This window comes from Chaetodon trifascialis, chromosome 4 (assembly GCF_039877785.1).
Source record: "Chaetodon trifascialis isolate fChaTrf1 chromosome 4, fChaTrf1.hap1, whole genome shotgun sequence".
NCBI classification, from domain to species: domain Eukaryota; kingdom Metazoa; phylum Chordata; class Actinopteri; order Chaetodontiformes; family Chaetodontidae; genus Chaetodon; species Chaetodon trifascialis.
Window position 1 is genome coordinate 9,281,534 of NC_092059.1, and position 23,790 is coordinate 9,305,323.

The window sequence follows — 23,790 nt, forward strand, 5'->3', positions numbered from 1 at the left end:
GCAGCTGCAGATTCACACAACATGGAGTCAGGTTCAGTCTCTAAGCAACTAAAATCAAACCAGGTGACTCTTATTGCAAATGACTAAAATACCTACATGCAGGACAGCATCTTGATAAAGGCTATAAACTGATTGCTCCCTGTGATAGTCTTTAACAGTGCTAATAGGAAGGGACGCTCACTTTTAACCGCCTCCAATATCACAGCCTAATTACTTGGGTGAACACTACTTCGCTGGCTAAATGCAGCAGATAGCTGTGACAAAATCACCATAAACATCATTATAATGACCTTTACACACACACACACACACACACACACACACACACACACACACACACACACACACACACACACACACACACACACACACACACACACACACACACACACAACCTGACAAAAGGCTACTGCAGTTCACAATAACACATGCAGCCTGAGGCGAAAGCTGTTGCAAACCGTGCACTGACTACTCACTACTCACTGAACTTGTTCTGTTGCCAAATGCTCTATTCAAGAAATATGCACCAATTCATGACAGCATGGCAGGAGCACGCTAAGGATGAGTAAACCACTGCCAAATGATTTGGAAGTGAGACGGTTACACAGCTGCAGAATAAATAAAAGGTGCTTATGTCTGTCTAACTGGGGGGCATAGCTTTTCACAAAGGTGAGCTGTGTTTCTTCCTCACCTGTTTGCACAGTTTCTGTAAATTCACTGTCTTTTTGGGGAATAGATTCATTCAATGCAGCCACATTTGTCAAAAGTGTACTACCAAACCCTGTCAGTAGAAATTAATTTGGAACAACAGCTGTCACATTAAGGTTTGGAGAGGATGTCATTTTGGTATAATATTGGGGGCTAATTTTGTGTGCAACACAACTTTAAGACAGGCCTCACTTTAATCCAGGCTTCAGGTTAATTGCTCATTGGCAGACTGCACTGATGTTTGTCAATAACAGGCAGAATTTGATGGTAATCTGCACACTGATATGAGTTATGGACCATAGTCCAAGAAGTGCAAACAGGTTATAACTTTATGTCACTAATCCAAAGAATTTCTCAAAAGTTCCTCAAACTCTTTAGCAACCAGCAAATATAACCTGCAAAACAAATCCACAGCAGAAATACAACTTTATTATCAGCTAATACAAATAATCAAACAAATACACAAATAATTTGGCCTTGTGATTCCCAAACTTTTTAGGAACAGAACAAAGGAAAGAGGCTTGAGTCCGTGTGAATCAATGAATGCATCAGTGCATTTATTAGTAAAATTGGTGATTATGTGCCATAGCAATACAAAGACTCTTCATTAAACAGTATATTTCCCTTTTATATGCCATTTAAAAAGTGTACATAAAAACAATGTAACATTTCACCTCAAACAAGGGCTGAATCACATGTGCGAGTGTTTTATGTTCCCTTGCAACGACTTTAGCCGGAGTGTCACTTGAAGCAGCTTTTATACCAATGCCCCCCACCCCACCCCCCGATGATGGAGTCATCTCAAGGTCTGGGGACATTTTCAAGGCAAACCATTCAACTAACAATTCCTAAAATGAGACACGGGATAATAACATAATACTGCTGGTTTGTGGCAGTCCCCAGATCCCTAAATATGACAAAACGTGTCACGTTCCCGCTGGTAACAGAAGTTAGTTATTCTCACATTTCATGTTAAACACTGAGATTAAAATATGTGCTAACATACTGGATTTTTCCCCAGCAAAGGGAAGCACTGACTCATGAAAAAGATGTCAACTGAGAATACCCATTAAAAATATTCTTGTACCCTTCATCAAGAGAAGATGCCCTTGTGACGCCCTGTGCTCCCTGAAAGTGTTTTAATCTTCACAGTAAAATGCAGCGGTAAGTTCCAGGACTGCTGCATGATTCAAAGATGACTTAGGATTGACTTTGCAGGTACACTCAACCCTAAAACCGTTGTCTGACTGTGCACCTGGAACTCTTTGCACAAGGCCACTTCAATACAAATTCAGCATTTAGTTGAAAAAATACAAATGTGGTTTATTCCTGTCTTATTTAACAATCAAGTTTGATTTGAAATCGTAACATTTGATTCAGGACAGCAGGTTTAGTAGCATAACATCACACACACACAGTAACTGGATCCAGCACAGGCACTGTGCGTCTGAGGCATGTGTAACAGCCATTCGGTGAGCGCCGAATGTCTCAATGCAGTGAGATCATATCAGCATTCAGGAAAAAGGCTGTGATATTTCTCTGCGATGGACACAGCATGAGAATGAGGACATGGCATCACGGGGAGCCGAGGGGGCCCCAGACACAAGCCTGACACCTTGATCATCAGCTGCTTGTTCACTCCCAGATCAAAGCCTGTCAATGATGATGAAGACGTTTCCGCTTACAGTAAAGGAGCACATGTTTATCTGATGTATGATTTGGTAGAAAAATGTCCCGATACAACCGTCACTTACCATGTTTTATGGCGTAACTGAGAAGCTCTTGTATCTTGAACTGCTCGTGGAAATTAGACAAAGATGTCAGCAACCAAAACTGATGCAAAACAACAAAGAGAAGCTGTGACATGAACAGAGAGACGGACAGTACCTGTATAGTTCTGGCTTGGTCAAGGTCGCCTTTCTCAAATGCTGAGATGAGCTTGTTGACATGACATCCTAAATAGTTATATGTGCTGCAGGCAGAGAAATGAATAACAATTCACGTGTAAATGCATGTTTAGCAGAGCGAGTGAATGGAGACATGATACATATTAGAGGTGATTAACTGATATGTCATTCAAAAGAAAATTGGCAACAATTTTTCTAATTGATGAATCATTTCAGTAATTTTTTTAAGCAAAAATGTCAAAAAAATGCTGTTTCCAGCTTCTTAAATGTAAGTATTTCTTTGTCATTCATGATAGTAAATGAGGTTTTGGACTGAAAGAAGTAATTTGAAGACGTCACTTTCGGCTCTATGAAGTTGTGATGAGCATTTTTTTTTTTTTACATTTAACAGACTAATCAATAATGAAAATAATCATTAGCTGCAGTCCTAATGCACATGCAGGATGTACACACTGACCTGCCAACTGCTCCGTGGGCTCCCAAAACCAGAGCTGCAAGCAGTTGCTACAGCAAAACGAAAGAAAGTTAGTTTTAGGCTCCGTGGTGGAAGTCAGTCACAACACATCACCCTGCAACTACAGGACAAAACTGATGGACCAAAGCAGAGTGAGAGGGGGAAAGAGCTGACCTCGTCCACGCCGTAGAGGATCGACCAGTGAGGCTGACTGGAGCTGACGCACTGGCCAAAGTCCATCAGGTCCGTCCCGCTGAACTTCACGCCTCTGAAGGAGGGAATGAACTTCTCAATATCTTCCACCACATCTCTCGCCAGCACTGATGAAAAGAAGAATCTCACATTCAGCTGGCAGTAAAGACATTCGACATCTGAACGTTATACGACCGCAGAGTGCAAAATCAATCGTCAGAGGCGCTGACCGTTGACGCCGGTGACGGCTGGGATGTGATAATAATAGAAGGGCAGAAAGGGGGCAACTTTAGCCACTTCTTGGAGGAACAGCTGCAACGCATCTGAGGCAGGATAAGAGAGAAAGAAGAAATATAGAAAATGTACAGTTTGGACAATTAAGCTTTACAAGTACAGTTGACATGTGAATGAAAGGAAACATGGAAATAAAACCACCGCTTACATGCACTTTTGGGCTTGAAGAAGGAGGGTGAAATGACTGCTATCCCATCAGCCCCGATCTGTGCTGCGTGGAGAGCCTGGAGGGAAGAGTGAGGAGGAACAAGGAAAACTAAGGTAGCTGCTGCTATGGTGGATCTTCTTTTGACTCGAGCTGACACTGGTTTAGAAAACACTTCAACATGCGCTTATTCACTTTCTGGGAGAAAGCTAACAAGCAGATTGATTCCTCTCTCATGTTTTCTGTTATGAATATGAAGCCAGCTATCTGTTAGCTTAACTTAGCATGAAAAGCAGCACCTCTAAAGCTCACCGTGTGTGTTTAACCTGAACAAATGTGTAAAGTTATGTGATTATCTATTTCTTGGCTGGAACCGGTAAATTCTTTCTCCACTGGCTGTCAAAATGCCCGTATAAAATGGAAAATTTCCCCACATGTGGAACTGTTCCTTTCATACCATCACACACTGATATCCAAATATTTCAGGGAAGCCGAGTTGCAGAGCCTTTGAATCAATGACCGAAAAGCTTCTGCTAGACCCCAGAGTGTGTCTTAATTCAACATTCAGGCTTGGAAAAAGACATTTTTGAGGCAGAGATACCAATTTCTGCCCTAACAGAGCAAAAGATTAATTTTTGATTTATAGAGGGAGATGTAAAACCTACTGTCTTGTTGTTACTATTCTATCACTCTCCCACTTGCAAATAATACTAACTGAAACTAGATGTTGAAAGACCTGAAAAAGGTGGGAAAATGCAGATTGAACTAAGTCGCTGAGGCTGGCTGAGTCTGACTGCCTCCACCACAGAAACGAGTGAAAACACTTCATGTGCATTAAAAGAGATGATGATTCTAAACTTAACCTTGAGGATGAGGATTAACTGTAATGATGTTTGTGGTGAAGGTAAGCCTGAAAACTGGGACCAGGCTTGTCCGGAGGGATAGCTTTCCACGGTAACTGAGGACAGACTTATTTAAACGAGCTGATTCCCTCCAGTAGGCCTGGTTCATAACTGACAGTTGTTCATGACGACACACACCTTCTGGTCCTCTTGTGAGTCATGTCCTGTGATTAATGTTCACATCACTACACGACGTCACGGCAGCAACTCACCAGTTCTTGGGAATCTTTAAGACTCATGCAGCCGACGTGCACGATCACCTGATCCATTCTGCAGAGGCGGAGACACACATGCACAAAACAGACAGTCAGTTAACTTCTTCTCTCCTGCAAATTTCCAGATAAAGAGGCGGTGTGATCACTTACTTGCCCTTGGCTTTCTGACACCACTCCTCTGCGAGGCTCTTCCTCTCTGCGACGCTGAGAGACATGCTCTCTCCTGTGGTGCCGTTCACTGCAAGCAAGTCAAGTCTTGTCTTGTTTGCATTTCTTGTTTCCCACATCACAAAAACACTTCTTATAGACAGTAAAGAAAACCTGACTGTAGCTCTGATGAATCACCAAAATAATGCATTACAGTACAGTATGTCAGACAAAGGCGACATCTAACTGCATGGTATATAGACATAAAAGGATTATCCAAGGAGAGAAGGGCCCCATATTTTGGGAAAGAAACCTCTGGTGGGGGCCCGCTCACAGAAGGATCCACCACCGCGACGGCTGAGCGTGCAATATGTGGCACGACAAAAACAATTTCATGGCTAATGAGCAGTAACGCAGACGACGGCAGCGAGGTGAGGATGAAAAGGTGATGAGGCACAGAGCTCAGGACGAACATCCTCTGCTGGGTAAAGCGACTCAGGTAGCTCACAGAAAGCCGTATGGAAGCACAGGGTGAAGCTCAGCACCAACGACGATGATTCACTGGGTTTGAGAGAAGTGTGAAATGCAACAGTAATCACTTCTGACACACAGGAAACCCTGACCGGCCTCGCTCAACCAAGAGAAAAGGACAGACGTTTCGCCTTCGACGCGTCTGTTTCAAGGACAGTTGTTAATGTGGAACAGATTGATACAAAGCAAACCCTGAGACAAGACAATATATTCCCATTTTCCCACAAAGGTCAGATAAAACTGTGATAAAACTGATTGACTCTGAGCACAAATCAAAAGCGTAGAAGGTTGAAGTGTCATAAAAGTTTTCTTCCTTTTCCAGGAAAATCATATGAAGCGAAACTGCACCTTTAGGCACTCCAATTAAACTTCACAAAGAGACAATAAAGTGATTTTCTTTAGATTTAATGCTTTTTTGGTTTTCCAAGATCTCTCTGTGGCCAGCGCTTCCCTTTACTTCATGCAGTGCATTGTGGGACAACAGTGACAACAGCTCAGAAGTCTGCATGCCTCTTGTTTTGAGAAGGGCTGAAACAAGTAACTGATGAACAACATGCATTTCAACAATCGACTAAACATTTCACTTATTGTTTCAGCAAAAAAGGAAACTTTCATGAGATCCAGCCTTTCACGTGAGAGAATTTCAGCCTTTATTTTGTCATATATGATAATAAAACTTCACTACAGACTCAAAACATTCTTACGATTAGTATGCGATGTAAAAGGAAGCTTTCACCGTGTTTGTCAGGACTCATCGATACACTGCCTTTTGATGAGGAAGATGTAAACCTGACTCTGCAACACACCTTTAATTGGCTGATATAATTAACTGGGATTACTCTTTTTAAAATACTATCATTGTATTAATAAGTGATTGAACTGAAGCTAGACTTGTAATGAAGGGACATCAGCCAAAACTAATGATGAATTCATTGTGTCCATCACACATTATGAAGCAATGTTTTTTGCTAAACAACTTCTATTATAATCTAAAACTTAAAACTAACCTGTCTGACAACATTTCAGCGTTTCCCTGACACAGCAACTTTTTGATTCCAGTGAAGACAGTTTCTGTGGGCAAGTGACGCACAACACATTAACTGTATTTACACCCAACAGGATAAAACATGCAACATCAAGCATGATTCACGTGCCAATGACGAAGTTCAAAGGAAGAATCCACTTGGAAACTTACCAAATATGTTCCGCACATGTTGCTTCTCTGCCAAATAGTCGATATAAGGTCCAATTTCTGACAGGTTGATTTCCCTGTTTCAGGAAAATGTGAGAAATATTGGCAAACACATTTGGCAAAAAAGAGTGATAACTGTGCAACAGAACTTCAGATGTACAGGAGTGTATGATGGAGACGTCTTTAAACCAAATGTAGTAATTAGCGTACAGTACATACAAACCTCTACATGCACACATATGTACAGAGTATAAACAAAGTATAATAAAGATAAAGTAAAACAGAATAAAATCAATCAGGAAAAAAGAGGAAAAATGAAAAGGGGGGATTAGAACAAAACAATATCTAAAAAAAGGCTGTAGCACATGTTTATATATAATAAAAACACAAAGACACAATTTTTCATTTCAATTTCTGGACTATGTTGTTTATGGTGATCTGGTATTTTTAATATTATGACACATACTGTATACCCCTTCATAAAAGATGGAAATAATAAGAAAGGTGATGCATGCTGCAGAAGTCTGTTCCTTCTTCCTTTCTATGTTCACTCGCAGGGTCTAAGGGACTGTCTGATCTCTTTAATATAAATCTCAGCAAGAATTTAATTTCCTTTTAACTTTCTGAGGGGGGCTGAATGTGTACACTCGCATATCCATCACATAGTTGAACAGACAAAGGGGTCTCTAAATGCTACTTACCCTTCTGTGGTGAATGGAGTAAATGTAGCTGCAACCAGTCCTGTCAGTGTTTTATCAGCAACAGGAGCCATGACTGACACAGCTGCTTGACACAGACAAATGCCGGACAAGAAAAAAAGACAGAAACTTATTACTTCACATGTTGAAAGCCAAACAAATACTGCATTGTGCATCTATAGCATAAATATAAAAAGAATTAGGATATAATTAAGCTTACCTCGATCTCTTTATAAAGACTAAATTAATATTTTTTGGTTACAAACTTCCAGCTCCAGCCCACCTGTAACAGCGCCTTTCCTCTCGTACGCTGTGCGCATTAACTTTATTTCTGTGAAAGCAGTTTCTGGTTTAACTTGTTTTCCACGATCCTAGACCGGGATTTGTTGATGTGTGTGTCATGTGGATCCATCAAGTGACATCGCAAAGCTTCATGGGAATTGTAGTTCATGGACGAACAACGTAAAAGCACATCGAGAAAAACATGGAATTCCCACAATTATTAATTAGGAAATGTCCTATAAGCACATAAACTGCTTTTTCAATAGTTTTGAAATGGATTGCAAGGACTGAATGTAGTTGTTCTTTTATTTACAACATATAAACGCTACCTTCATGTGTTATCACGATATTTCTTACGTTTAACTCTTTAATAAAACATCGATAATGAAACCCAAATATCTGAAATTTGCTATTTTGTGGGGCACGGGGCTGTGTCACAGCAGAATAATTGTGGGAGTTCACATAAATAAGTACCATGGCGTTATTTTATTATTTTTGAGACAATATACACTTGGAGTTGTTATTATTAAGGATTAAATTTCGTTATTACTTACAAATGTAAGCATTTGAGTGGGCGAGAAGCGGTGACTGTTGATTTTTTGAATTTTTATGATCAACACGGAAAGACAAAAGTGAAAACGGTAGGGATAAATATTTGAGTATTTAGGTTCCCTAATATTAGACTAACAGGTATTTTCATCGCCTATTAGTTTCGTCCCATCAAAAGCCATTTAAGAACTGATTATGCTTAAATTTGGGTTGTATATGTTTCTCAGTAGGATAACGTCCATGTCTATATTTACGTCTGCTAATTCCAGTGAGGGAGTGGTGATTCGAGTGTTATCCTGTGCGAGTATGCTGCCTGAAATGCAAAATCCAGGGCAAAATACACACCACTTACAGGAAGCGGATGTTGTCAACATTTTCATCGCAACGGCATCCGGTTAAGGGGACAGGCTAGCTTGACAAAATAACAGTAAACGGTGAAATTATCCACTTTATAACCCGGAGGACAGGGGAGATAGCCCGCTCAGGTCCGCTGCTCAACAATGGACGCGTTTTTTGTGGATTTGTCTTGTATTCTCGGTCTGTCCGTTATCACCAGCTCGGCTAGCTAGTTAGCACGGCTAGCTAACTGGCTAATTAAACCCTGACAAGTGCTCGACTGCTTGTCTGACTAGGTGACGAAAGAGAGCTGTCAAAGGAGGAAATAATTAACTTATATCTTTACAGTTTACAGCTGGCACGCCTGGGTGATGGCAGGAGCTACAATGGACTCGAACTTCTAATGATTGCTGGTTTGACTGGTGGTTTAATTGGCTGTTTGTTGTGCGGAGTAAGTGGACGGTTTGAGGAGTGGGAATAAGATAAGCAAAAGAAGAACTGTGAACCCGGTTTACATCGAGTCTTAAATGTGACGAGCAATAACTGAAAAAGATAGACGTTTCCTCGATCGCTGTTGCGTGGAGATTACGTACTGAAAATATCATCATTGCACTTTTCATGTTTAGACCGCAGGATTCACTTGACTTAGCGGGCTTAGGGCAGAGTTACATGTGTCGTTAGTCTTTGGCACGTCAACGTGTCACACGCCGCTGTGTACAATAGGTCCGGGTGACAGCGTGTGAACAGGTGTGACTAACCTGCTCACAGGACTTGGAGCAGCTTTGCACTATAACTAATGCCAGGTACACCTCTTATCAGGTACTCTTAGATATCTGATTACTTGAAATAACAACATTCCTACAAGCTGTGCGGTTGCAGATTTGGCTGTATATGCACATATTAAGGAGCATATTGTACATTCGCTTTGTCTCACGGCCCTGTTTTTGGTGTTTGCCGAGAAACACAGATGGAGTTAAAGTGGCCAAGATTGAGCAACAAACTAGGATGATTTCATGATGCTGTCTGCACCTACTGATGATTAGGTGTTACATCTTCGGCAAAACCAAAACGTGCTTTAACATGATCTCAGAGGTATAACATCAACGGGATGGTGTAGGTTTATGATTCTTGGGTGTTTTTGTTTGTTTGAGCTGTTTGGTTAGGGCAGAGGTAATGACTAGGTATTTGCTCAGCGACTGTCTGAGAGCCAAACTGTAGTTGTATGTACATTGCTCCAACTACCACAATGCCAGCTGTACTGTTCTTACTGATGCTGCTCGAAGTTTTATGCAGCCATGGACAGGCCATGTTACGGGAGGAGAAGCACAGGTTGAGGTGAGTTGAGGAAAACCCACAGCAGCAAAAATGACGTATCCCCTGAAAAGATGTTACGCACCCTGAATTGTGTCTGTGTTCTGCCTTTACCACAGGAACCAAGTGGTTGAGATGTTTGACCATGCATATCAGAATTATATGGTAAGTTGGATATCTTCACTGGATTTCTTCTCAGTAATATAGTTTTCAAGTTTAAGGCATAGGGTCTTCTGCTGCAGCCTTGATATTTGGATTGAATTCAGGACAACTAGCTTATTAGGCGACAAACATCGTGTACAATTTAATGACTGAGCTGGCCTCATGAGGATAAATAAGAGAACTGAGAGTCAAAACATGGCGTTCAAAGTGTGTTTGTGTATGTTTCTCAGGACCACGCATACCCAGCAGATGAGCTGATGCCGCTAACATGCAGAGGAAGAGTACGTGGGCTTGAACCCAGTCGAGGTGACATCGACGACGCCCTGGGAAAGTGAGTAGCATGCTGCCTTTGTTCCTTGAGGTCTAGTGAGTGATGATGATGTGCTTTCACACACACACACACACACACACACACACACACACACACACACACACACACACACACACACACACACACACACACACACACAAACTGTTCACACACATTACCGCACTTGGCCAAGTGCTTGGTGGAGGCAGACTGTGTTCATACATGCTGATTAAAGCATCATTATGTTGAATAATTTTGACACCATTATTGTGAGGGATGCCGTTGGTAAACAGTTATTGTGTCTCTCTGATAGGTTCTCTCTGACCCTCATAGACACCCTGGATACTCTGGTGGTGAGTGTTTTCCATGTTTGGTTGTCTTACAGAAATGTTTGGGCAAATATTTTGAGGCTGTGTTTAAATTAAAAGGAAAAAAGTGGAGGTATTGATAAAATGGGAGTGATTAGTTATGCACACTGTACAAGAAAATGATTTAATGATTTCATCTCTTGCTCTGTGAGTGTTACTAATTAAAAATGAATACAGCCTTTAATGAAATATTCCTGAGGTCAGTCGTCTGACGAACGGCCCGAGTGTTTCAGTCCACTGTTAAACTATGAAATGCTCTATAATTAAGAGATTTTCATAGTCATGTCTTTTTTTTTCCTCATCGCCAGCTTTTGAATAAGACGACAGAGTTCGAGGCTGCAGTGAGGAGAGTGCTGTCAGATGTAAGGCTGGACAATGACATTGTGGTGTCCGTCTTTGAAACCAACATTCGAGTCCTTGGGTGAGATTGGAATAGACTATCAACACACTCATGGTTAAGATGTAAACTGTTAATGCGCTGCCCGACAACAGCTGTCCAAAAAGACTTTAGTGATAAGAGTTCACTTTATTCTCCTGAACTTCATTTTATATAAAGATATATATATATATTTGTGTGTGTGTTCAGAGGTCTCCTGGGAGGGCATTCAATGGCTGTGATGCTAAAGGAGGGAGGTCAACACATGCAGTGGTACCAGGCTGAGCTCCTGCACATGGCCAAAGACCTGGGCCTCCGACTGCTGCCAGCCTTCAACACCAGCAGCGGCCTGCCTTATCCCCGGGTGAGACGCTCAGAAATCCCTCAATTCAGTCCCTAAATACCAGAAACAAACCTACATGCACTGTATTCTGTTTAAGGGGGGATATTACACAATAATTTTAGACTATTGTTTCATGAAGTCGCATGTGCTCCTCTACCTGAACTGAGGTGAACCTACTGACTTGTAGCCATTGTTTAGTGAGAAGATGTCAATGAACACCAAGTTAATTTGTGAGTGCAACTACTGGAATTAGCGGAAATCTATACTATATGTTGGGGAAAAAAGTCAAAAAACAAAACGAAAGAGAAATATTTGAAGGTTTTTTCCTGTGCACCTCAAGTGTTGCAGTTTGACAGATTTGCATCCTGTCAGATCATGACCACACATTTTCATTTTCTGCTTCGCTGCTCTGTTTGCAGCTGCCACAGCTTTTGACCTCAGCTATTTTCATGTCTGACTAGTTTTCATTCACAGTCTCCTGCAAACCAAATGTGGCTGTAAAAACAAATTGTGCAGTGTTTTTTTTTTTTTTGTCTTCCTGACAGGTGAACTTGAAATACGGCGTCAGGGGTCCTGAGACGAGAACAGGCACGGAAACGGACACCTGTACTGCGTGCGCTGGAACCATCATCCTGGAGTTCGCTGCCTTAAGTCGCTTCACTGGAGATCCTGTGTTTGAGGTATCAGATTTTCATGCTACACTAAAATGTTGTTATTCATGATTAAGTGGACGTTTTTAAAGCAGATGTCAATGATTTTTATTCATAACTTGATTGTACTTTGACCATATAAGATTGAACCAAATGAGCATTTTGTGCTTGTGGGTCTGCTTTGCTGTTTCCTGTGCTGACATATTTACACTTTGACATATTTACCTTTCACTGCGGTCAACCAGCTGTTATGCTGTGAGAAAGCCGTCAGCTGATTCCACAGTCACACCCTACAAGTGGCTCATCTTTTTTTTGTTTGTTTGTAATCCAGGTCACACTTTGCATTTTCTGTTTTTTTTGAGCTCAGGTTGCAGAGACTTTATGAAAGCACCCTGATGTTCGACGACACATGGCGTCAGTCATATATTCAGTGAGATCTGATTCAGTGTCCTTTTGCCTTTTTTTCACATCACACATCATCGTACATTGATGATGAATTCGATTTAGCATATTGATAATATTGATGTTCCTGGTGGGAACATCTGTGTATTCTTTTCTGATCTCTGTAAGTTGGGACAGCTGTTACTTTTGAGCTAGCTTGAAAAGTTTGAATTTAAAAGCTTTTTTTTTCTTTAAAGCGTTAATTACGTGCTTACAGCAACAGGCCCTTTTCAAGGCTGACATCTTGATTTGTCATAGTAGGAAAAGTACAGGTGGATCAAATAACAATAACAGTGGCTCTGTCCCATTTAAGTGTCCCGGTAAGTCTTGTGAATGTGAAGCAGCATGCACAATACCTGGACCCTGAAACTGAAGCTAAATGGAATTAAGCCATCATTTGATATGTCTCCTGTGAGAAAGTTGAAGGCTGAAATAAGCTGGATAAATATTCAAGTATTTGTAAAAAAAAACAGTTTTTCTCTGTGCTACTGAGCCTGAAACTGGGTCACTTCCAGGCAGCGGCAGCAGACTGCTGATCAAGCACAGAGTCAGTCACTGTAATCTTTCTAATAGTGGACAGCTACCGCACATTGATTTCTCTACTTTTTCAATCAATAATGCACCCTTCCCCACACACACAGGACCATGCCCGGCGAGCCATGGACTTTCTGTGGGAGAAGAGACAGAGAAACAGCAATCTGGTTGGAACCACCATCAACATCCACTCTGGAGAGTGGGTTCGCAGGGGTGAGAGAGGGGGGGAGAGAGGACCTCAGGGGGTGGGAGAGGGTGGGCAGGCTGGCATGAGAAGAGGAGGCGAGGAGGCTGTGGCAGATATAGACGTGGGACAAGAGAAGATTAAGTACTGGGGAGCAATCAAACTGAGTGAGAGAGGATTTGGCTGAGCAGAGGGTTGATGGGTAAAAACATTTGTTTATCATCAGATTCCTCCTGTCTGACTAAGTGATGTATGATCGTTTGTCTTCAGACAGCGGAGTCGGAGCGGGAATTGACTCATACTATGAATACCTGCTAAAGGCTTACATCCTCTTGGGAGATGACCTGTTTCTGCAGCGGTTCAATATTGTGAGGACACAAGCACACACAAGCACACACACACACACACACACACACACACACACACACACACACACACACACACACACACACACACACACACACACACACACACACACACACTCTTATGCAGAGTAATTTGATGCCTCTCCTGTCTGCATGAATGCATTCTGTCACATTGGCATCGTTATACTTTTATGTTGCATTTCAGGATTCTGGTTAGTTCCTCAGTGCAGAACTTAGCAGTAAAGTAATAATTTTAAAAACATTTTTACTCCAATAAATTGTGTTTTAAGCCCGCACATTCGACTGTTTGTGTGTATCACCAAGCACCAGACTGTTACTTTATCCTCCGTCCTTCCACTTTGTATGTCCCATTTAGCACTATGCATCTATAATGAAATACATTAGCCAGCCTCCTCTCCTGTTGGACGTCCACATCCACAAACCTCTGCTTCCCGCTCGCACCTGGATGGACTCTCTGCTGGCCTTCTTCCCCGGACTGCAGGTCAGATTGTTGCCTGTGAATTAAAGCTTTTACTCTTCCAATTTTGACTTTCAGTAACGTACATACTGTTCATGTACATGTCTCAGGTGTTGAAGGGAGATATCCGTCCTGCCATCGAGACTCATGAGATGTTGTATCAAGTTACAAAGAAACACAACTTCCTCCCAGAGGTAATCGGTCTGTCTGTCTGTCTGTCTGTCTGTCTGTCTGTCTGTCTGTCTGTCTGTCTGTCTGTCTGTCTGTCTGTCTGTCTGTCTGTCTGTCTGTCTCCAAATTGAAATACCACATCTGAGGTTTTAACTGCTCCACAAAAAGTGACATGGTGTCATTTGACCGTAGAGTCAGGTAACCTCATATGGCTTGTGTCACCTACCACAGCTGTTTGAAAGCGAACAAGCTTACATTTCACGCGACACGGCTGCATTTTAGCTTGCTCTGTCTGTTATGATTACAACGGCTGGGATGGTGCGCTGACCCCTTCGTCCTTCTGCGTCTATCCGCAGGCCTTCACTACTGATTTCAGGGTACACTGGGCCCAACATCCCCTGAGGCCTGAGTTTGCAGAGAGCACCTATTTCCTTTACAAGGTAATTTATCACCGGGGCTTGACATAATGCAGACGTTCTCTTTCACTGCGACGGTGCAGAGTGAATGTCTATTATCGTGCACCTGGCTGTTGAACATTGCTTGCAGTTTGAGCTCAAGTTTCTGATCTCTAACCAAAATTTCCAGGTACAGCAGGATTCATTTTCATGTTTCAGAAACACGATCTCCATTTCTGCAGTCATTAAGCAGCCTTCAGCATGCAGACCACTAATTATCATCATACTTTGCTTCTGGCATTCTAGCGCCTTGTAAAAATTTATGAAGGAACGTGATGTTATAAAGTATTGAGATCATTTATCCCACGAATGGAAGTTACATCTTTGTGTCTGACCGGATTTCTCAGGAGCCTTTTTCATAGTTGATCTTCTGTCCCCCTGTCCCCCCCAGGCCACAGGAGACCCTTATTACCTGGAGGCAGGTCGCACCATCCTGGACAACCTCAACCGCTTTGCTCGTGTCCCCTGCGGCTTCGCTGCAATGAAGGACGTACGCACCGGGAGCCACGAGGACAGGTGAGAATATAAAGACTTGTACGATTTGTAGAATGATGGACTAAAGTGCGGCTGTAGACATTATTCAGACACGCGTTACATCCTGCATCATCAGATTTACACAGAATGAGCTACAGCAAGTGATAGGAAGGAAATGTTGAATAGTGAGATAGATTAAATACTATTATTACAACATGGATGGACAATAAGTTGATTGTCACTGTCACTAAGAGTAAAACATGAAAAAATGCTGCGTATCAGGTGATATTTTTATTTGCTTTGCATTCACATGCAGAGCTCTCTATATAGAGATTTGGTTCAGCTTTGCAGTCACCTCCCTGATGGTTTGATAATTAAACCAGTAACTTTAAGTACCCTTCTTTTGCCAGTGTCTTACACCTCTTCTCTCCTCTCAGAATGGACTCGTTCTTTCTCGCTGAGATGTTCAAATACCTGTTCCTGCTGTTCGCCGATGCCGAGGACTTACCGTTTGATGTGGAAGACTACGTCTTCACCACCGAGGCACACCTGCTGCCCCTGTCCCTTTCCACAGCCCCCCACTCTTCATCTATTCCCACAAATAGAACGGTAGTTGACTTGGTACCATTATGATTACAATCTGCCAAATAGATGAAAGCATTTACACGCTGCAGACGCTAACAGAAGCTGTATTATACTCATGGCACATCAGTCAGAGGAGGAGCTGGACGACTCTAACTTCGACTGGACGTGTCCCAACACGCGCCTCCTGTTTCCTGACCCCGCCTTCCCTCGTAACCTGAGAGAACCAATCCGTAGTGCTGTGGACAAGAGCTGCCCCCGCCCTGCTCCTTACAGGTATGTATCGATACAGATGTGACCAGGTAATATGTCCGCACTTATCATCTATTTTCCCAAACCACTGTATCTCTTCCATGTGTTTTTGTCCCTTGTCTTAGGGAGCCCGGTATGGGCCATCCTCCTCTCAGGGCTCAGGACTTCATGGCAAACAACCCTGAACATCTGGAGCTGCTGAGGAGGATGGGAGTCAGTCTCATCCACCTGAAAGACGGCAGGGTGCAGCTGGTTCAGCATGCTACACAGGTAGAGTTTAGAGACAAGGATAAAAATAAAATAACACACAATCTTAGGCTGAAATGATTCAGCGTCTTAGTATGCTGTTTTTGTCTAACCACTAAAGCAGCAGTAGGACATGCTGTGATGCTGGTGCTTGTCCCAGCTCTACAAATCAAGGTGTTCTTTCCACCCTGGTTTTTCAGAAAACCTCACTCGCTCTCTTTTCCTCTCCTCTCCCACTCTGGCACACCCGCACCCAGGCGGTCAGTGCGGTGGCAGCAGAGGACGGCGTGCGTTTCATGCAGGAGATGATGGAGCTGTCCAGCCAGCAGCAGAAAGAGCAGCTGCCTCCCAGAGCCATTCAGATCGTCTCACATCCATTCTTTGGCAGGGTGGTGCTGACCGCCGGACCAGCACAGTTTGGCACAGACCTGTCCAAAAGTTCCACAGGGGTGAGTGGGTTTTGTAGCTCCGCCAAGCTGCCAGGATTCAAGTGGGCACTTAGCTGTCCCCCTGTTTATTTTTCCTAAGAGAGCCCCTCACTTTTTCCCAGTATTTTTAAGAGAGTGCTTCCTCTCCTAGAATATTTTCCTAATTCAAACAGATGAAAAGATGAGTGCCTGGTTTCAGCACCACAAGACAAAACGTGGGATTAGCCTGCAGCGCTGCTCACCTCCTTCACTCTCTGCAGCAGCAGAGAATTCACCTGTCCTTCTCCTTTCCCCCTGCGTGCAGGTACGAGGCTTTGTGACTGTGGCCGAACCCTACAGTGGCTGCTCTGAGATCACCAATGCTGAGTATGTCCAGGGCCACATCGCTCTGCTTCAGAGGGGACAGTGCATGTTTGCAGAGAAGGCCAGACACATCCAGAAGGCTGGCGCCATTGGAGGCATAGTCATCGGTGAGTGCAAGCGGCTATTGACACAAGACAAACGATGACTACTCAGTGACAAAATAAATGGATTATCTTGAAGACAAAGGGGTGCCGCACATTGCCATGATGGCTGAATAACAAAGCAGATCTCAATAAGTATAATAATCTGCATAAGGAGCGAGTGATATGCCCAAATCCCGTGACCTTGTGAGGCAGCTGGATTGCTTCATGGTGCTGCCAGCCCCAGGTCTATAACAGAGACACTAAAGCTGTTTTCTCATATGAACAGCAGACAAAGTGTGCAGAATCACGTCTGGACATTGTCCAGAGTTGCCCTTTCACACATGTAGCACATATGTCCATGCCAGACGTGTTCTCACTTGCTGGAAACACTCCATTTGCACTCGCTGTGCAGCAGGGCAGCAGTGCACAGTGCTAAATCTGTACCAGTGGACACATTTTTAATGTGGCATGGTATATACCGTCATACTGCCCAACCCTAATCTGCTTGTTTTTAGGACCAACAATCCCTTTATAATACATAAACTGTGTACTGCAATCTATTATCTGTATGATTTGTTACATTTCTAGACGAATCCTTACATAATATGATCCCATTTTAATTTCCCAGAGCTGTAGGTGATATCTTCAAAAACCTGAGGGCATTGAATTTCAGAAATTCTTTCATTTCTGAACCGGCACTTGCTTCTAAAAGTTGTTAAAAGGACTTCAGAGTTAATCTCTTATCACAGCTAATTTTCTGTCAGTCGATTAATCGACTGATTGTTTCACCACGACCGTCTCTTACTTATCTCCTTCCAGACGACAACGAGGGCAGCAGCAGCGACACGGCCCCTCTGTTTCAGATGGCGGGGGACGGCCGCAGCACTGACGACATCACCCTGCCTGTCCTCTTCCTCTTCCACAAGGAGGGCAACATCCTGTTGGAGGCGTTGAAGGAGTACAGGGAGGTGGAGGTGCTGCTGAGCGACAAAGCCAGAGACAGAGGTGTGACATTACTCGCTCATATGCCTCCCTAATTTTTAGAGCTCTTATCTTTGTTCCGCTCACCTCTCTCTCTCGATAAGACTGATCACATCAGTGTACTCATCTCTCTCCGCCGACTGAGCCTCATTATGTGCTCGGCTTCATAAAATAAAGATGAGGTGTAGGGATTCAGGCATTATTTGAAGTCTCAGAAATCGTGACTCACTCTGAAGCCACCCACCAGCTGTGGTTGTAATGGTGGATGATGGAGGTCTACACCTTTATCAATATTACATCCTCGTTTTTTTCCTCTTTTTCCTCGTTTTCCAAATCCTTCTGTTCCCTGTGGTGGACTGTAACAGTGCCTCTCCTCTCCTCTCTTTCTTGCTTTCTCTTCTTTTTTTCATACTCCTCTCCCCTTTGGATGAGCAGCAGCCATATTCAAAGGTAAACCTCTTCCTGGCAGCCTGATTGAGGCCAGTAAGTATTCTTTTCCTTTCTTTGTCTGGTATCCACATTTTTCATCCCCTCCCTTGCCTTCATCTCTGTTGTCCCACAGTCATGCTCAACCCTCCTCCTCCATCCTTTGCTCTCGCTCTGCCCTCTAACCACAGGATTCTGTTTGCGTTTGACAGAAAAGCTTAGTGCTGTCACAGTATTGTCCGCCATCAGCGCTTGACAGCTCATTGTGTTCCTTGTGTCACTGAAGCACACCAATAGTTGCACATGGCGAGGCGAGACAGTCGAACCGGTTATGACCCGACGTGTATTTACACAAATTTGGTTTTCTGAAAAGGTTAAACTCACAATTGGCCTCGGGTCACCTTTGTCTCGATTGTATCTGTATTTACTTTTATTTATTCAGCTGCGTTTACCATCAAACAGGCTGAGCAATGGAAAGCTTTCGTAACTAACACTAAGAAAGTGAAACGGGGACTATTATCAGCATAAGTAACCTGACTCACTGGCTGCATAACAGGACACAAGCACCCGTGAGGTATCTGAGCGTCTAAGACTGCTGCGTTCTTCTGCAAATGAGATTGATTGAAGTCACTTCCTTGCAGCAGTCCCAGAATATGTTAAGCACAGAGTCGTTCCTTAAACATATCTGCAGTGTAAGAAGCGGATGCGTTTTTAGAAACGATAACAGGTATAATGCAGGGTTTTTTTTTTTTAGCCAGATCTGTGCAAAATTCACAGTGTAACATTTTGCCAGTTTTCTTTTCTCAGTTGACTCTCAGTTTGGTTTTGCAGCTATGTGAGAAAGGCTTTATCCTGTGCGAAACATGACTCACCATCAGCATCATGCTGTTATAGTTGACAGCCTCTCCATGAAAACTGGTCTATTTTTGACTGAGAATGGCTACCAGGGGGCATGTTGTATAGATTACTAACCGAGGAGGAGGAAGAGAGGTGTGTGTGTGCGTGCATACGTGTGTGTCCTGCACATATCTTTGTGTAAAGCCGTTCGGTCACACACCCCTGCTTTCTTTTCAGGTGTGGACGGGCAAGAAGCAGAGGAAGACTGCAAAACCGAGGCAACAACTCCCACCTCCTTTGAACCTGTTGGCCAATCGCAAATGAGCACGGTGGAGCTAGACGAATTGGCTCCCGAGGAGGTTACTCCAGTTACTCCATCACAGGAGGAAGCCAGTCCTGTAGAGGAAGGCACTAGTCCTGCAGAGGAAGTGAGGCCACTGGAAGAGGAAGCGTCTCCTGCAGATGTTGCACAGCCCAAAGAGGAGAAAGACTCTGAGAAGAGAGAGGAGCCCGAGGGCGACACAGACTCGAGCAGCCAGTCAGTGGATGAACTGCTGGCTGATTGGCGGGAAGACTTGGAGGCGTTCCAGCAGATGGAGAAGGATGAGCTCTGACAGTCGTCGGGCGTGTCGTGCCCTGTGACTGCGGTTTGGTCCCACTGTGGGGAGAAACAATGGCGGGAAGACATCTTCACACGTCACCAGCCGCGGTCTCATGAAGTCAAAGGAAGCTGGGGAGATGTCTTTCATGACTGTTTCTTCTCTTGCTCTCCGTGTGGATGGTATCACGTGCCAAGGCGAGCCCACATACTGTGTCTCTGGACCATAAGGGAGTCCATTTTAGCCTGGTAGATGGTGGATAAGAGACCAGGGTTCTTACCTCACTTTCTCATACAGTTTCTGTTAATCTGTCATAACAAGCCCTAACGAATGACACGGACCAGACTGTGTGTAACAGCGTCTCACGTTCCACTCCAAATTACTTCTCACACTGTTGTTCTCTCTATGCATTTCTGACTCCTCCTTGCCCAAATGAATGCTGGTCCAAAATCTTCATTCTGACTAATTAACCCATCGACCAATTCTTTTTATTTAAATGTGATGATTGTTTGTGATGATGCGTTTACTGTTGTCAGTAATGCTAAAGCGTACACTGAGACTTTTCAATTAGAGATCTATGTCATGTTGCCTCGACTGATTTTATGTGGGCGCTCGCCCGCTATCTGTTGGAAAAGAAGTGATTTAAAAATAAAATATTTCATTCAAAAATGCCGCTTTCTTCTATAAGTCAGTGTTTTTACCACTTTTTATCTATTTATTTTTTTTGGACATTGCAAAGTGTTTTAACATCTGTTTAGTCAAAAGAAAAAAAACTTGGATTCAACATTGTCTTTATTAGAATATGAAGTAAAATTCATCAATCTTCTCTCATTTTAGAGGTTATTTTCAATGAATTGCAGCATCTCAACCCAACATGCAGCCTTAAAATAGCATAACCTCAAAGAATTAAGCAAGCCTTCCCGATTTCCCTCTCAATTTTTATTCAATTCCTCCATTTCTTGTCTTATTTCTGCTCCTTACAGTCAGTCAGCAGCTACAGCACGACAGACAGATCACATAGCGCCCCCCTGTGGCGCCGTCCGTCTGTGTGATCCATCCCCCGGCGCTGCTGAGGGTGTGTCTGCTCCACCCGATGTGGTCCAGAGGTGGTTGTTTGTGGGGCTGAACCAGAACCTGAGCAAAGCGGCGCCGCATTATTTCAGTCAGCACATCTCTATAAATACATATTTACGCTTCACGCGTTCCTCCAGAGAGTTAAAGTTTGCTGTTGAGTTTGTCAAAAAGATCCTGCATCTGATTCAACATGAAGTCCTGAATTTGCATAAATGTGAGTTTGACCGGGCCCAAGCTGATTAAAGCATTGGTGGAAGAAGTGCTCATATCTTTATGTTTGATAAAAGTTGCCAGTAAAGTTCTGCATGCATGTGTTTGTTTCGCCAATGGTCCCTTTAAAGAATATTATTATTCTAATGAGCATAATACTGGATTATTATGACTGATACACTGACATGAAAGCAGCATTTTAATGTACTAAATAACTGCCTCTGAAATGTAGTTTGAGTAGAAGCATAAGTAAAGCACAAGTTACTCAAAATTGCACTTAAGTACACAACTTGAATAAATGTACTTTACTTTTCACTGTGAAAGTGACAGCAAAAAGTGTTTTGTTGATGGATCTCCTGCAGATACTCCTGTGCCTTAGAGCTGATAAACCCCACAGACCGCCTCCTGCCAACACGACCAGCTCACGGTGGACCACTTCCATCACTGGGACCAGCACAAAGCAGCAGCAGCAGCTCGGGTCCAGCAGTGATTGCTGAGTTGTTGGGGCGCTCCTCAGCAAGATGGCTGCATTGCTGCGCGCAATAGTGGCATCCTGGTGAAATGACGCAAGCCACAGTTTACGCTCAGTCCTCGAGGCTCTCGGCTCTCCAGTCTCCATAGCTCAGATCCCGCCCGACACACAGCCGGAAGACCGACCGGCTACCCTCCAGTGGACCGAGCGGAACCGGTTCATCTGAGTAAGTAGCAGCGTGAATTACTTGTTTAATCGTCTGCCGGAGGTGTCATTTCACCCTCGGTGTAAACCACGCTCCCGCTTGTGGTTTCTTTCTCTCTTTACTCCTCGCTTTTGTTGTTGTTTCCTGAGTGTGCCGTGATTACCCGGCGCTCTGCTTCCTGCACACTGGGCTTCGCATCTGTCGGTGTTTTGTTGTTGTTGTCGTCGGTGCTGCTCGCTGCAACGCTACCGCAGCTTTTTCTCCTTTTATCAGCGATAAAACGCAAACACGCACAACAGGGCTTCGTGGGGGAGACGTGCACGTTTCACGGGAAGTGTGTGAGTGTGCTCGCTCGGCGCATTTCAAATTTTTTTCCACACATCCTGGTTGGCTGGTGCCCCCTCATCCCGCTGCTCCCTCTCCGCCTGCCGCGCGGCCGTTCTCGGGGCTCAGCGGAGGGAGCACGGACCCGGGCTGGCCGAGGCTTCGGGCCGTTAACCTTTGTGGAAATGAAACTATGTGTGCGCGCACGGAGAGCGTTTGCAGTCACACAACTCTGCTCCTGCGGGGAACAAAGCGCCCAGTGTCTCGTCGTTGCGCAGCTGGACACAGCTGTTGAGCCGAGCTGCAGCTCCGGGACAGGACAGAGCTCTGTGGCCGGGCCAGGGGCCACTACCGCGGCTGCCGTGCAGCCTCGCAGCTCTCATAGCGTGAAGGGGGAGCAGCATTGCCTTCTGCTGACCACCACACATAACCATGAGAAGGCTGGCTCTTTGCTCATTGCTGCTGTAGCTCTGCCTCAGAGGGAAGACAGGAGCTGCTGGATGATATTAGGAAAGTCACCGCAGCCAGATTTAGATTTGATATACAGGCTCATTTGCAGCTCATTAGACAAAACTTCGCCCCAGTCCATTTCAGAATACATTCGTCCCCACTTCCTCAGACGCAGAGGGGCTGGACAAGTTCCCTATCTGCCTATCTGTACATTTCCCCGTCTGATGGACACCAGAGCAGGACGTTCGTTTGGTGGCTGTGCAGCATCCTGGTGTGAAAGTAGGTTGGCGTCACAGGACGCAGCACCCGGTCACCAGCAGCTTACATCAGGGTTATATAGGTTACGATCAAGTGCCGGCAATCCTGTGAGTGGATGTTGCGAGTCCCCCCACCCTGCTTGATTTATCTGTCTGTCTTCCTCTATCTGCCTCCATCTGCCTGTCTCTCCCACCCTCCCTTGCTTGGTAATCACACGCTGTGGTGTGTATGTGTGTGTGAGTCGTTGCTCACATATGGCTTTTGGTTCCGGTGGCTAGCGAAAGACACTGAAACACAAGAGTCTCACTCCTCCTCCTCCTCCTCGCTCCTCTTTCTTCCTCTCTGTCTGTTTCTCCAAGGCAGGAGGATCTATTCTTAGTCCTCCTCCCTCTTCTTCGTCCCCTCCATCATCATCATCATCGCCATCGTCTGCCCGCCCAGGCCTGTCCACCTGTGGCCTCCTCACCTCCAGCTGATTAACCAGCAGGTCAGGTGATTCTTCGGCCCCCTGTTTGGGTTATGATGCAACACCTGTGATGTCACCGTGTGAGGAGGTGGAGGGTTTCCATGGTTACCAGGATGTCTTCTCCATCTGTGTGTGGGCGTGGGAGGGAGTTCCCATGACTGTGCCTTACATCCAGTTTGTGTTTGCTTTGTGCGCTCAGCGCCGTCAGGTGTGATGAGGTGGTCGGCGTTGCAGTGCAGAAAGCACGAGGCCAGCACAACACGATCCCTCCGGGTTCTGTGTCAGTGTGACCGAGGGGCCCGCCGGCCGATCGGCGTGGTCTGCCAGGCTGAATAATCAAAGCTCAAGCTTGCAGACGTT

At 44.3% G+C, this 23,790-nt stretch overlaps 3 protein-coding genes across 5 annotated transcripts in view; 2 read left to right on the top strand and 1 right to left on the bottom strand.

Annotated features, from left to right (window-relative positions):
* Positions 1–1,235: 1,235 nt before the first annotated feature.
* npl (N-acetylneuraminate pyruvate lyase (dihydrodipicolinate synthase)) lies at positions 1,236–7,802 on the bottom strand. Of its 2 annotated transcripts, none has more exons than XM_070960982.1 (12): positions 7,606–7,802; positions 7,389–7,470; positions 6,691–6,764; positions 4,968–5,055; positions 4,815–4,872; positions 3,704–3,779; positions 3,492–3,584; positions 3,244–3,389; positions 3,073–3,119; positions 2,596–2,680; positions 2,463–2,502; positions 1,236–2,361 (listed from the first exon to the last, which is right to left on the bottom strand). In XM_070960982.1, the coding sequence occupies exons 2-12, from the start codon at positions 7,457–7,459 to the stop codon at positions 2,216–2,218; spliced, it is 924 nt and encodes a 307-aa protein (XP_070817083.1). In that variant the 5' UTR covers positions 7,460–7,470; positions 7,606–7,802; the 3' UTR covers positions 1,236–2,215. The 2 variants fall into 2 exon arrangements, with proteins under 2 accessions (XP_070817083.1, XP_070817084.1); XM_070960983.1 differs by having other exon boundaries at positions 7,389–7,473; positions 7,606–7,717.
* A 777-nt stretch (positions 7,803–8,579) lies between these two features.
* Positions 8,580–20,640, top strand: edem3 (ER degradation enhancer, mannosidase alpha-like 3). Of its 2 annotated transcripts, XM_070960967.1 has the most exons (21): positions 8,580–9,887; positions 9,983–10,028; positions 10,256–10,356; positions 10,649–10,688; positions 11,012–11,124; positions 11,290–11,443; positions 11,968–12,102; positions 13,155–13,260; positions 13,502–13,599; positions 13,973–14,098; positions 14,185–14,268; positions 14,602–14,685; positions 15,092–15,216; positions 15,612–15,783; positions 15,887–16,032; positions 16,134–16,278; positions 16,512–16,703; positions 16,987–17,152; positions 17,948–18,133; positions 18,545–18,592; positions 19,610–20,640. In XM_070960967.1, the coding sequence occupies exons 1-21, from the start codon at positions 9,775–9,777 to the stop codon at positions 19,984–19,986; spliced, it is 2,757 nt and encodes a 918-aa protein (XP_070817068.1). In that variant the 5' UTR covers positions 8,580–9,774; the 3' UTR covers positions 19,987–20,640. The 2 variants fall into 2 exon arrangements, with proteins under 2 accessions (XP_070817068.1, XP_070817069.1); XM_070960968.1 differs by lacking the exon at positions 18,545–18,592 and having other exon boundaries at positions 9,651–9,887.
* Positions 20,641–21,615: 975 nt separating this feature from the next.
* The window catches only part of LOC139330608 (uncharacterized protein C1orf21 homolog), a 28,033-nt gene continuing 25,858 nt past the window's right edge, over positions 21,616–23,790 (top strand). Inside the window, exon 1 of the mRNA XM_070961611.1 lies at positions 21,616–21,953. The gene's annotated coding sequence lies outside the window, so the exon portion shown is untranslated. The remainder of the gene's footprint in view (positions 21,954–23,790) is intronic.